Source organism: Eptatretus burgeri, chromosome 4, assembly GCF_056783735.1.
Source record: "Eptatretus burgeri isolate ZD-2024b chromosome 4, Ebu_testis_v1, whole genome shotgun sequence".
In the NCBI taxonomy this organism is placed as follows: Eukaryota; Metazoa; Chordata; class Myxini; order Myxiniformes; family Myxinidae; genus Eptatretus; species Eptatretus burgeri.
The window spans coordinates 121,993,606-122,006,105 of NC_140964.1; the positions used below are offsets into that span (position 1 = coordinate 121,993,606).

At 45.7% G+C, this 12,500-nt stretch overlaps 1 protein-coding gene across 12 annotated transcripts in view; it reads right to left on the reverse strand.

The window, feature by feature from the left end:
- LOC147029004 (spermatid perinuclear RNA-binding protein-like) overlaps positions 1-12,500 on the reverse strand; it is a 190,442-nt gene that overhangs the window by 78,678 nt on the left and 99,264 nt on the right. For 10 of the 12 annotated variants that reach the window (XR_015057794.1, XR_015057795.1, XM_085879918.1 and 7 more), the window contains exon 5: positions 7,417-7,543. Coding sequence is in view for 8 of the 12 variants with exons in the window: in XM_085879918.1 (XP_085736044.1) it covers positions 7,417-7,543 (127 nt within the window). In the remaining 4 variants the exon portion in view is untranslated. Of the gene's footprint in view, positions 6,841-7,416; positions 7,544-12,500 lie in introns of those variants that run through there. The other 2 variants (XM_085879924.1, XM_085879925.1) reach the window with 2 other exon arrangements.

Consider the following 12,500-nt stretch of genomic DNA (forward strand, 5'->3'; position numbering starts at 1 on the left):
TTCATGTCTGTGAAACTCCAGGATGAGAGTCTATAGCTAGGCCGAGATTTGAACCCAGGCTACACAGCTCAGAGGTGAGTATGCATACAAATCTACACCATCCTGCCAGCCCTCACCTTGACGAAGACTTAGTAATAAAATAATTAACACAGACCAGAGTAGACCGACGAATGAGCATTCAAACCGTGAGGCCATCTATGTAATATAGAGGCACATAATTAGCAGATTTTTGAGATCCTATCCCATATATTCCCCTCCCTCTTCCCCATAGTATGTCCCAAACACACCCCTTTCTACACCAGCACTCACTTTCGTGCCTTCCCAACTTGCTTTACACTCTCATCCCCTTTCTCATTCTTCCCAATCCCCCCTCTTCTCTCTTCTGATCCCATCCCACTGTAATTTAATCTATCACACCCCAACCCAAACATTAATGTCGGTAAAATTTGTATGTGACCTGCCACGACAAAATGAGTATTTCTTGGATTTTGCTCATGTTTTGGAGACTCACACTCTTCTACTTCCTGCCTGTGACAGTTTTATATGTAGCAGTAAATCTTCATCAACATTGCTTTTTAATGTGATGTACAGGGGTTAATTACAAAAGGTTTTGCTGATAAGTAATGCAATAAATCTTCACGTTTCACTCTTATCCACATGTTATATATTTTCTGGTCATGTACCTGAACAGAAGAAAAAGACATCATCAGGAATCCTATTTTGGCAGTTTCATGAAATGGTTAACCTCCATCGGCATCCTGTATAGCAGTGTAGGGAATACCTTGAACAAATTGATCTTGCTGTTAATAATGATGTGAAAATTCACCAAAAGCAATTACTGATTCCTCATCAACGGACACTTGTTGCAGAACAGTATTGGCTCGTTCAAAGCCAGTGCTACCACAAGAGCGTTTGGAACTGTTTTCCTTATGAAAAAAACTTGCAAATTTTCTTCACAAACGTTGTCTAAGAAAACTGCAATAGGTGCGTTGTTATTGAGCAGACATAACGATAAACTTTTGAAATGCTGACGAGGTCAGCCATGTGGAGAATGAGGGTAGCTGTAACCTGGAGTTCACGTCCATGAAGGAGGAAATGGCATGGGTTGATCATCGATTACTTTGCTCGTCCTCGGCATCTGACAGCGAAACATTGGTAAGGTGAGGATGCAAAATACAGCACCTCAACGTTTATGCTCGAATCTCTCGGTTTCACGTTTCTGACAACACGCAACGTGTCCGAAACCAACATAACCTTCACTTGGTAAAATTTTAAAGCATATTTTCTGCAGATTGAGGAAATGTAAATATCTCAATAGTGTGTGTGTGTGTGTGTGTGTGTGTGTGTGTGTGTGTGTGTGTGTGTGTGTGTGTGTGTGTGTGTGTGTGTGTGTGTGTGTGTGTGCGTGTGCGCGCGCGCGCACATGCGTGTGACTCCTGGCTTATTTTGTAGTGGCAGGTCACATATATAGATGGCCTGATACATACAGAGCTAAAAGGGAAAACTACATGAGAGCAGACAATTTTTCTGTTATTGATGCAAAAAAAAAAGGTTTTGTGCATCATTATTGATCACAAAAGGCAATCAAATTGGCATGTTTTTGTTTTTTTCCTCAAAACAATCTATTTTTTTGTAACTTGGATTGACAAAAAGTTAGCCTTTCACATACTGGTGTTGCTTGCATGATCTCCAGGTTCAAATATTTTTCCCCTAAATTTCTATTATATGCCACGGAAGTGCAGGCACATAATTCTGGATGAGATTTTAAAACAATATGGACAATTCAAATGAAACAGGCTGGAATAACCGTGAAATTTTGCATTAAAAACAAAGTAGAAAACAATTACAAAAAGCAATGGAGCACGAAACACCATCTTCAAAATTTTTTTTATCCGACTACAATTATTTGCAACCACCTGAACGAGATACCTCCACATCGAGGGTTTCAGCTTTTTTGACATTAAATTTAATGTGATTGACAATAAATTTGACAGGAAATGTTCAGTAAATTTGGTGCAAACAAATAGAGAAAGAATGAAAAAAAATAACTGGGAAACAAATGTGAAAAATTATCTGACATGTATTCAAATTTGAAATTTTAAAATGGAATTTCAATAATTTGTGGGAGAACTGAAGCGTGAGAGCTCCGTATGACTCAAACCTCCCCAAATCCCTTAACATTCCCGAAATGCCCTTTTCCACCGAGCACCCACCAACAACAACAACCCCCCCAGTCCTTTATACCCTCAAACCCATACCCATTTATAATCTCAAGATATTGCACAAAAAAAGCCGAGGGTTCATTAGTCACCGGCACAGAGCAGAGTTTTGGAAAGTTTCAGAAAAGTCTGGAAAGTTTCAAAAACCCTGGGAATAAACAACATTTTTCACCTTTCTTAGTTCCAGATTTGCAAGTTACCAAGAAAGGTGGTTGGTGGCATTCCACTGCCATCGATACAAGCATGGTCAAAAATGAGCAGTCAGAAAGAATAGTATAATTTCCAGTCATAACTGCCATTTCTGGTAGTATCTCTCCCATCAGTGGCATAAAACATCAACATTCATACACAAGCGTAATTTCTTTTCAAAACAGGCAGAGATCTTCATACACAGGCAAATTTCTCTTTTGCTTAGAAAGCATGACAGTTAGACCGCCATATGTAACATCCCGCCAGGCCGTGAGATCAGACAGACAAGCTGTCGGGGCAAATGAGCAATGAAATGATGTCAGTCAGAACATGTGCATCCCCCCTGACCAATCCAATTGTTGAAAATCAGATAAATCTGACATGCAGAGTGATCAAATCCTGTTCCAATGTACACCAAAAGTATAAATTTAATCCAAAGCTGGAAGTTTCAGATGTCATAAGTAAAACAACTCGTTTCGGTTTCAAGGGCTCAATACTCTAAATTAACAATTGTGGTTCAGCAAAATCATCTCGTGCACGTTTCCTCCTCCATGAACTTCAATGTTGGTAGAGGAAATTAATTACTTTAAAAACATGGCATGCCATGACTTTTTCTTGTTTGAGGATCAAGTGGCTAAATTAACAAACAAATTTGGAGGTTTTATTGGCATTGGTATGACATAATATTAGTTAAATCTTAACCTTGTAATAATTACAGTACGTCCTGTCATTTTGGGGTTGCCGGGTCAGTTAGCTCCAATGGCAATCAAACCCACTCCAACCATCAAGTTCAACCTTCCTCTCAGCACAAACCATTAACCTATAGAATTTAGTTCTTCCATGAAAAATGATGTCTGCATAAAAAAGGAAAACCAAAACTGATCGATCAAGTTAATGTGACGTGGCAAAAGCACAAACATGATCGGCCAAAATCGTCTCCCTTTGTACAAAGGTTTTCTTGCATGTTTTTGCAAATTCTGAACCAACTTTTCCTTTTACTATTGATATTTCTAAACTAATACAGTAATTTGTCAAAGTTTTGTTGTTCATTTCTTTCTCAAATTATATTGCACTAAAAGGGAAACATTAACAAATGACCGTTAAAAATATTTTTCTGTGATTTAAGAAGCCGAATACCATATATTGCACGATATCTCAAAAAGTTATGGACGGATTCAGACCAAACTTAGCGGGCAGGATGGGTGTGTGACAAGAATGAATTGATTCAATTTTGGTGAACATCCAGATCCAGATACGAGAAACTTAATTTTTGCAAGTGATGCTTCACCATTGAGAGTTGGAACCAAAAACGATATATTGCATGACATCTCAAAAAGTTGTGGATGGAATATCACAAAACTTGGTGGATGAGTGTGGTAGGTATCAAGAAGCTGATTATATTTTGGTGAAGATCCAGATACAGATCCAGCCTATCAGTGGGAGACAGAATGTAAACTGGTCACCCATCACTACTTTCTCCAACATCAACTCATTCTGGGAATTCTTTCAAAGAAACTTGCTCTCCCTCATGCACAGATTTATCCCCTCTTGTCTTCAGTTGTCCTATCCTTCCTCCAGCCCATGGTTCACTGAAGCTTGTGGCGAGGCAGTTGTCATGAAACAACTTGCCTTTGCCTCAAGGAAAGCAAACCCAACTGAGGGTAATCTCAGCTATTCCAGAAAGCTCGGAACAAGTGTGTAGCTACCCTCGGAGAGACAGAAAACAACATCTTTCGAAGCTCAAGTCTGAACTTTCAAACCTCACTCCCTCCTCCAAATCCTGGTGGCGTCAAATAAAATCTGTTTCTGGTGGAAGTTCCACCTCCATCCCCTACCTTACCTCAAATGGCCGCACTGCTTATACCACACGTGAAAAGGCTGAATGCTTCAACTCGGTGTTTGCATCGAAATCTTATGTCCAAAACCCATCGCTTTCTGTACCCACCTTACCCAGTCGCACCCAAATGTCTCTGGGCTCTGTGTCCTTTTTTCCTGACAAGGTGGAGAGCTTCCTGTCAAACATCGACTCAGATTCTGCAACCGGTCCAGACGGCATCAGCCCACGTGTCCTAAAAACCTGCTCCTCTGCTCTTGCTCACGCTCTCTCTGTTCTATTCACCCTCTCATTTACTCAAGGTCATCTGCCATGTGCTAAGAAATCAGCAAGCATTACTGTCCTGCATAAAAAGGTGCAAAAACAGATCCCTACAACAACAGACCAATCAGCATTTTCCCAATCATCAGCAAAATTATGGAATCCATCATCGCTTCGGACATTAAATCCTTCCTCTTCTCCAATGGCCTGATTTCCGATCATCAATTTGGTTTCAGACCATGTCACTCTACGCTGGATATGCTGCTTCTGCTCTCCCAACAATGGATGGAGTCCTCAATGCCAGACATGAAACCAGAGCCATGTCCCAAGACATATCGCGTGCTTTTGACACGGTCTGGCACCCTGCCCTGCTCACTAAACTCTCTTCCTATGGTATCCAACGCCATCTCCACTCATGGCTCGCAGACTTCCTCTCATGTCGCAGTCAACGTGTGGCCCTAAATGGAGTTCTTTCATCCCCTCTTCCTGTCCAGGATGGAGTTCCTCAAGGCAGTGTTCTGGGCCCTGTTATTTTTCTGGTTTTAACCAATGATATCTCCGACTCTCAGGAAAATCCTCTTTATCTCTTTGCTGATGACTCCACCCTCTGCCGTACCACCTGTCATCCCTCAGACCGGCAAGCAGCAGCTTGTGCGCTCACTGCAGACCTGGATAAATCACAAACTGGTCCAACACATGGAACGTCTTTCAATCCAGACAAATCTCACACTCTCACTATGTCTCTCTGAAAGGACCGTTTGGAACCCCCCCCCCCACCCCACATCCACTTTCTCAACAATCCTCTGGAAGAAGTCCTTTCTTTAAAGCTTCTTGGTCTCACTATCTGTCATGATCTTTCCTGGAAAAGCCACATTTCCAACCTGGCCTCCAAAGCCAGTCGCCGACTGGGAATCCTCCGTCGTGCAAAGTCCTTCCTTAGCCCACCTGAGCTCCTGACCACTTACAAAGCTTTCGTCTGCAGCCTGATGGAGTACTGCTCTCTCCTCTGGGCTGGTGCTCCTGCCTCCCACCTTTCTCAGTTTCATGCTGTGTAAACCAAGGCATTTCGGATCATTCGCATCTCCCACGATGAGGCTGAGTCTTTGGGCCTCTCTCACCGCAGGCAGGTCGGTGGTCGGTGGTCCTTCTGTCTTCTCCCGTCTCCTCTCCGGTCTCCCCCCCTGCTGTGTCTGCGATTTCTCCCCGCCATATTTCCACAGGGTGCTCAAGGTCCGCCAACAACCCCCTTCTGGTAAAACTACCAAAATCACGAATCACTGCCCACCTTCACTCTTTCATTCCTCTTTTTTCCCCATCTTTGGAATTAACTCCCTCACTCTGTTCAATCCCATTATTCCCTCAAGCCCTTCAAAACAGCAGCTCACCACCACCTCTTATCGTCTCTCATCCAAATCCTCGATCTTTTCTACCCCCGTTAATCCACCCCAAACCCACCTCCTTCAAATTCCCTGCTTTTATTCCTGAAAGTCCCTGTAATGTCCATCTTGAATACCCCATGTTCCCCACCCCATCCTTCTCCCTTCCACAGATCCCCTAAAGTCTCTGTTCCCCACTGTTTTGTCCTTCCCACTCCCGCCCCTCGTCTCATGCCCCCCCTACGAGCCTCGACAAGGTATACAAAAATAAAAACTGTTCGGCTTGGCGGAGGTATGTGCTCCACGAAGTGTCGTTCTACTTTATTATTTTTGGAAACTTCAAAAAGCTGCGTCAATGTTGTTCATGCAATTACTTTGAAAGGTCAAGGCATGCCACGACGTAGAATTGTTTTTCAAACTTCAATCAATGAAAGTGATCGTAATTGAAATTCATGAATCAAATTATTAAGTTGAGGCCCGTGGAGTATTTTGGAATTTGCTGATGTTTAACTTCACATGAAAAAAACAATTGAGCAGGTGGTGCCTTGAAGATACAACTGATGATGAAAAAGATTCACTAACATCAGTGTCAATCAATTTCTTGCAGTCAGGGGGGATTGAAGAAACAGAGTGGAAGTCACAATAAAAAGTCAGCAAACTAGCCAAACTTTGCATTTGCAGCGAGCAGCCATGTTATGGGGTGTATTTGTGGAAGAGGGAACAAGACAAGGAAGAATGAAACAAAAGAATGGCAAGAGTGGTACGGGGGTGGGTGCAGGGCCAAAGGGAGGACTGCTGTTCACAAGTTGTATATTTCACGGACATAAATTAAGATGAAGTGGTAGAAATTGGAGATGTTGATGAAGCAACAGAATGGCAAGGAGGCAAAGGAGGAAAGGAGAGGGAAGAACAGAGAAAGCAAGAAAAAAAAAAAAGGGGGGACTTGTCCTTTACGTGGTATCTGAGGGAAAGAACATGAGGCATTAAAAACAAGATGACCACTTTTAATGCAAGATTAAACAAAACATTTTTACATACTCTACATGCCCCATGGTCGGTGCACTCTCTCCACTAACATTATTTTATTATATATAACCCTTTGAACCCTAGCGGTCGTTTTACCAGCCGCGATTCAAACCCCCATATTCCCGAATGGCTGATTTTTCTCCAGGGTGCCCAGTGTGGGGGAACTGAAAGTCCAAGGAGCTCAGGGTCCAAAGGGTTAAAGACTTCTCATAAAAACGTCACCTTCTAACTCTCCAACAATTTTTTCTCCTCATCCCCCAATTTATATTTCACGATTCCAACCAAAAATAGCTCGTTTTAAAGCTTTAGTAATCCATTTTCCCTTTTTGCTCGAGCGTAAAAACCTACTTGCCCTGATAACGTTTTGTTGTTTTATTCACACGTTCTTGCATCCCCACAATGACTGCAAGTCCCACATGCTGCATGGTTTTCCGCTGTCAAGATTTAAGTGGGATATACTTTGCTATTCTGTTCCATCCGACAATCCGAAAACCTTTACTCCTCTTCAAACCTCTTTCGAAAAGTTGACGAGCTGCAGGAGCAGTGACAAATATTTGGAGTTCGATCCGTGGATCCACTTTCCTCCTCACAAGCACCATCCCCTCTCCTTGATTTATTTCAAAATCCAATGCCATTTCCTGAGGAAGGAAAGACCAAAAAAAGAAAAAAGAAAAATAGAGATTATAAATATGCACAGACAAAAGGATGGCAGAAAGTTCAACCAGAAATGACTGAAACATTATCAAATTTTGATTTAATTTTTTCTTCTTTCCTTTTTGGCCCATGTGACGGCAAGTCCCCACCCCATGGGGCAAGAACCAGGGGTCAAATCCAAAAAAAATCGTTCCATATTCATGCGCCTTCCCAATGTTGATAACAAAAGTTTCATTTAAAAATGTTTTAAAATGTGCCCATAATTGCAAGTTTTGTTATTTGACCTTTTAACCCCACCCCAGGGGGTGGAGCCAAAAATGATATTGCTCCTGCACCTGAGTGCGAGGCCTGACTGTATTTGTTCCAAAAACCCAAGGCTTGGAAAATTTTGACAGCACAGACTCCACCATTTCAAATTACGCCGCAAAGTTGGCTCTCTTTCTCTTTTCTTTCTATATATATATATATATATATATATATATATATATATAAATATATATATATATATATATATATATATATATATATATATATATATATATATATATATATATATATATTGTTGTGGTTACCAAATTCGCAAACCACCATTCAGGTCCCTTAGGTGAGGTATCTCGGTAAGTACATGTGTAGTTAGGCCCGAACCCGTTGTCTAGTGGGAATACATGTCATTTATGCGTGCTGCGACTCTTCAGGATAGCCGTTTTTCTTTTACTATCTTTATTTTGGACCAACCGCCATGATTACCACCACAACCACAACATCAACCACCAACCACAACGCCGCTTCACCACAACCGCCATGACCTTCACGTCACACCTCGCAGCCGTCGCATCGCCACCGTTCTTGCGCCGCCTGTGGGTACCGGTGTTGGACTCGTGCAGGGCGCGCGCCGAACAGCGTGTACAAAATCACGGATTTTGTGCTTCAAAAACGGATCAAAAACGACACGCCCACTTTTTGCCGTCCAATCGGTGAGCGAGGGGCGAATTGGCCCCGCCCCCAGGACGATCGATATATGCAAATTTATGGATCAAAAAGCCTTCACGCCCACTTTTTCTCGGGCCAACGGGGAGAGGAAGAGAGTCGAGAGTCGAGAGTCGGAGAGTCCAGAGGCGGAGAGTAGGAGAGTCGGAAGCAGAGGGTCAAGACTTCGCGGGCGGTGGAGCTGCTCGTCGTGTGCGTTGGAGTCGGAACGGAGGGGACGAGCTGTGGAAAGGCGGCGACACCAGACGAGGGGGTGCTCGCGTCGTGCAGGGAGCTGCACCCGAGGGAGGCCGACAGCGCGACCTGGCCGAGGTGGAGACGCACACCAGGGATAATAAAGATCCTCTATACCCCGAGCATCAGCAACCCCCTCCTGTTTCCCCCCGCGCTGAGATAGTGCGACCAAGGGGGCCCCTTTCCCACCCCCTACCAGACGCTGTCCGCGAGGCCCGCGGAGTGAGGCGCCATCGCCGCTCCGCGTCTCATCACCAGACGGGTCGGCGCGACCCGGTCTCGGCCTCAGGCCCGCCTCATCCTTGAGGGTATTCTTTCCTTGGTTTTGGGTATGTGTTGTCGGCGCCGTCTGTGAAGTAGAATTGTATAAGTGTTGCCGTGTGCTCGGTAGTCGGTATTAGCTCTGCATTGTGTTTCGCTTTTACATTTGCTTTTTGTGTAAATTGCATTGTGTCTTTTCTGTGTGCTTTTGGTGGAATTGAATATGTGTGCTTCCCGTGTGCCGCGAATAAATGTGCTTTATTATTGAACTGTTCTCCCGCTTCGCTTCGTCTTTTCCTCCATTGAATCCCCATCTTGCTTCACGTAAAGGGTTGGTAGTGGGCTGAATACGCCCGATAATTAATCGAACCGTCGAGGTCGACGATAACACCGCTCGGTTATTCTGATAGTACGGAACGGGTCGCTTAAGTGGCCCGTGTCCAAAGTCGACCTGCGGCGAGGTGCGATCGCCCGGTCTACCCTCCGCGTGGGTACTTAGGTAGGTCGACCCGGCGAGCAACCCTATCCCACGCGGGGGCTGATTGGCTCGATCGCGGTGAGACCGAAAGGTCCACCCGTGACTGGTTCCCGGCGTTAGTCCGAGAGGGTCACGACTGGATTGTCCGTCCGGTGGGCGACGTGCCGCGATTCGAGTTACGTGGCCGTCAGCACGCCGGCGGGCGCGAATCCGCAACAATATATATATATATATATATATATATATATATATATATATATATATATATATATATATATATATATATATATACATATATATATATATTGTTGAAGATTCGGCGTCACTTAACAGCACCGTATTCTCAGGGGTTATAACGCTGGCTAGTTCGGCACAGGTCTCGGGTCACGTGCCTCAGATCACGATACCAACGTACACCTGGGCCGTACCAGTTGGGTATATAGACCCCGGCTAGAGACTGGGTTTGTCAGAGACCGAGCGAAGTCTGCCAGTCCGTAGCCCGTTTGGTTTTATATACAAATCGAGCAATTGTTCCTCGGCGCGGCACGAATAAATTCAAGGCGGCAACTTTCGTATAACTCAGCCAGATTTATTGGGGACACATCGGGGAACACGACAAAAGCAAAGCATTCACGACAATGTTATACTTAATCTATAACCCACTCTTAACTCGGGAGCGACGGATACGGGTTTCGAAGGGAATCCTCGCGAGATAAACCTTAGGCCTGGACGACATGCAGACAAGACACGGAGTACTTGGTGGTGCCTCATGGACGAAAGGAAAAGAGTCGAACGCACGAGTGCGGCTCGTGAGAAGCCGATGTCAAAGGATTTGAGCGCCCAAGCTCGAGCATGCAGCGTGGCAAGATTGCGGCGACGGCCTCCTTATGTTGCACCGCTCAAGCACCAGCCTCGGCACGTTCAGCCCCCATAAGGTCGACGGCACAAGAGCGAAAGATCTATGGTATGTTCCAGCTGGTTTTACACAAGGTCCAGTATGCGAATTCAGGCCTGGCCTGCACACCAGACTAGGCCAAATCGGGGTGTTGGGCTCCGCCGGCGGATCGATGGGATCACAAGACGTGTTGAGCCGTGCAGTGAGTAAGGACATTCAGAGGCTCCGTGACTGGACTCAGGATTAACCTGTGGATTACCTCAGGCTGGATCCATAACCGAGGAGGAACAGCCGGCCAAACCACTCTTCACAAAGCCGACCCCTGACCGACCAAACCACTCTTCACAAAGCAGATCGCCGACTCCCCTCATGCAGTTCTCCTCTTGCCATTCGGGGCGGGCCTTTCTCACGAAACAGATCGCAGACTCACACAGCCGTCCCTTCCTTTGCTTTTCGGGGCCGGCCTTTTCGGACCGCCTCCGGGGACCTATGATTGGTCCATCACTCGAGATTGCAGCAGCCCTCCCCCAATGGGTTGCCGGCACGTCTTGACCGACTGTCAGAGCGCCGGTGGGGGCTGGTTAGGAGGGAAAGAGGGAAGAAGAAGGCACCTCTCGGTACACCACCACTGTATGAACAATGGACAGCCTGCTACACCTCCCGACACACATGTAACGTCCAATTACCAAACAACCTGGCTAAACATGCATTTAAGGGGGGAACTGGGCTAATCCTATATTTAATAACACACGAAGGACCCATTTCCGCAACAATATTACTTCGGTTTATGCTCCCAAGGAGGTGCTGCTTCTCTACCTCCACCAATAGTGAGACCACAAAATACTCGACAAGCCACCACATCGCATGATGACGATGTGGCCATTGCCAACTCAAGAGTGGACCCGTAATGATGTTTGTCTCTTCACCTTCACTGCTAAACTCTGGAACTCTTAACCTTCTCATGTCTTTCCAAACAGTTTTGACCTTCCTTTTTCAAAAAGTTGATTTTTTTTACCTCCTCAAAAATTCTTTGACTATTCTCTTTCTTCACTTTTCTATCGATGCAGTTCTTTTATTTAAGTTTATATATTGTTACGGTTGTGGAAATTCACAGAACACCAGTCAGGTTCCCCAGAGGTCAGTTATTTCTGTAAGTGTGTGTTCCAGGTTAGAATTCCCCACCGATGTATAAAGGGTATTATTCGTGTGCCGGGCTGTGCATCTTTGAGTGAGCCGTGATTCTTTCTCTATCTTTTATTTTCACAATAACGACAACCCACGTCCACGTTTGATGGCGATTTCCAACACGTCCGCTTGTGATCAGGGTGATTTCCAACACGTCCGCTTGTGATCAGGGTGATTTCCAACACGTCCGCGTTTGATGGCGATTTCCAACACGTCCGCTTGTGATCAGGGTGATTTCCACCACGTCCGTGTTTGATCAGCGATTTCAGGCAAAATCGGATCAAAACGGCGTTACCCTCTGAAGGAGCTGGCCAATCAGAAGTGAGAGGGGCGGATCGAGCCTGGGTGAAGGTTCAAAGGTGAAAAGGGGGATGGCGCTGATTTTGGGTGGCAAAGCCGATGGCGGCCCCTCCCGTTGGGGCTATAAAAGGGCCACGTTCGCTCGCCGACAAGGGTGTTGTTGGCTGGGTTGGAGAGCGGTTAGTTGAGAGCCGTTGGAGAGACAACGAGCCACCGGCAGGAGTTGAGCCGTTGGAGTTCAGAGTGGAAGGGTTGGAGAGCCTGTAGGAGCTGGCAAGAGCAGTAGAGTACGTTCGCTGGAAGGTTCGCCAGCAGGAAGCCGGGGTCGAGACCTGTTCACTCCTCCAGCGTGTCGTCGGAGAGGCCAGGCCAGGCCGCAGTGAAGACCGGACGACTGAGGAGAACGGTACAAGCTGCTCATCAAGCCGCCCAAGCGACTGGCGCGTTCGCAACGCACCAGGCCGAACTGAGACACCAGGGGTTGCCAATAAAAAGGACCCATCAAGTCACCACAAGGGTGGCCAGGTAGCCGGCCCGGTCTCTCAGGGCCTGTTCCGGTCATCCCGACCCCGAGAACATTAAAGGCTCACGAGCCCGGTTC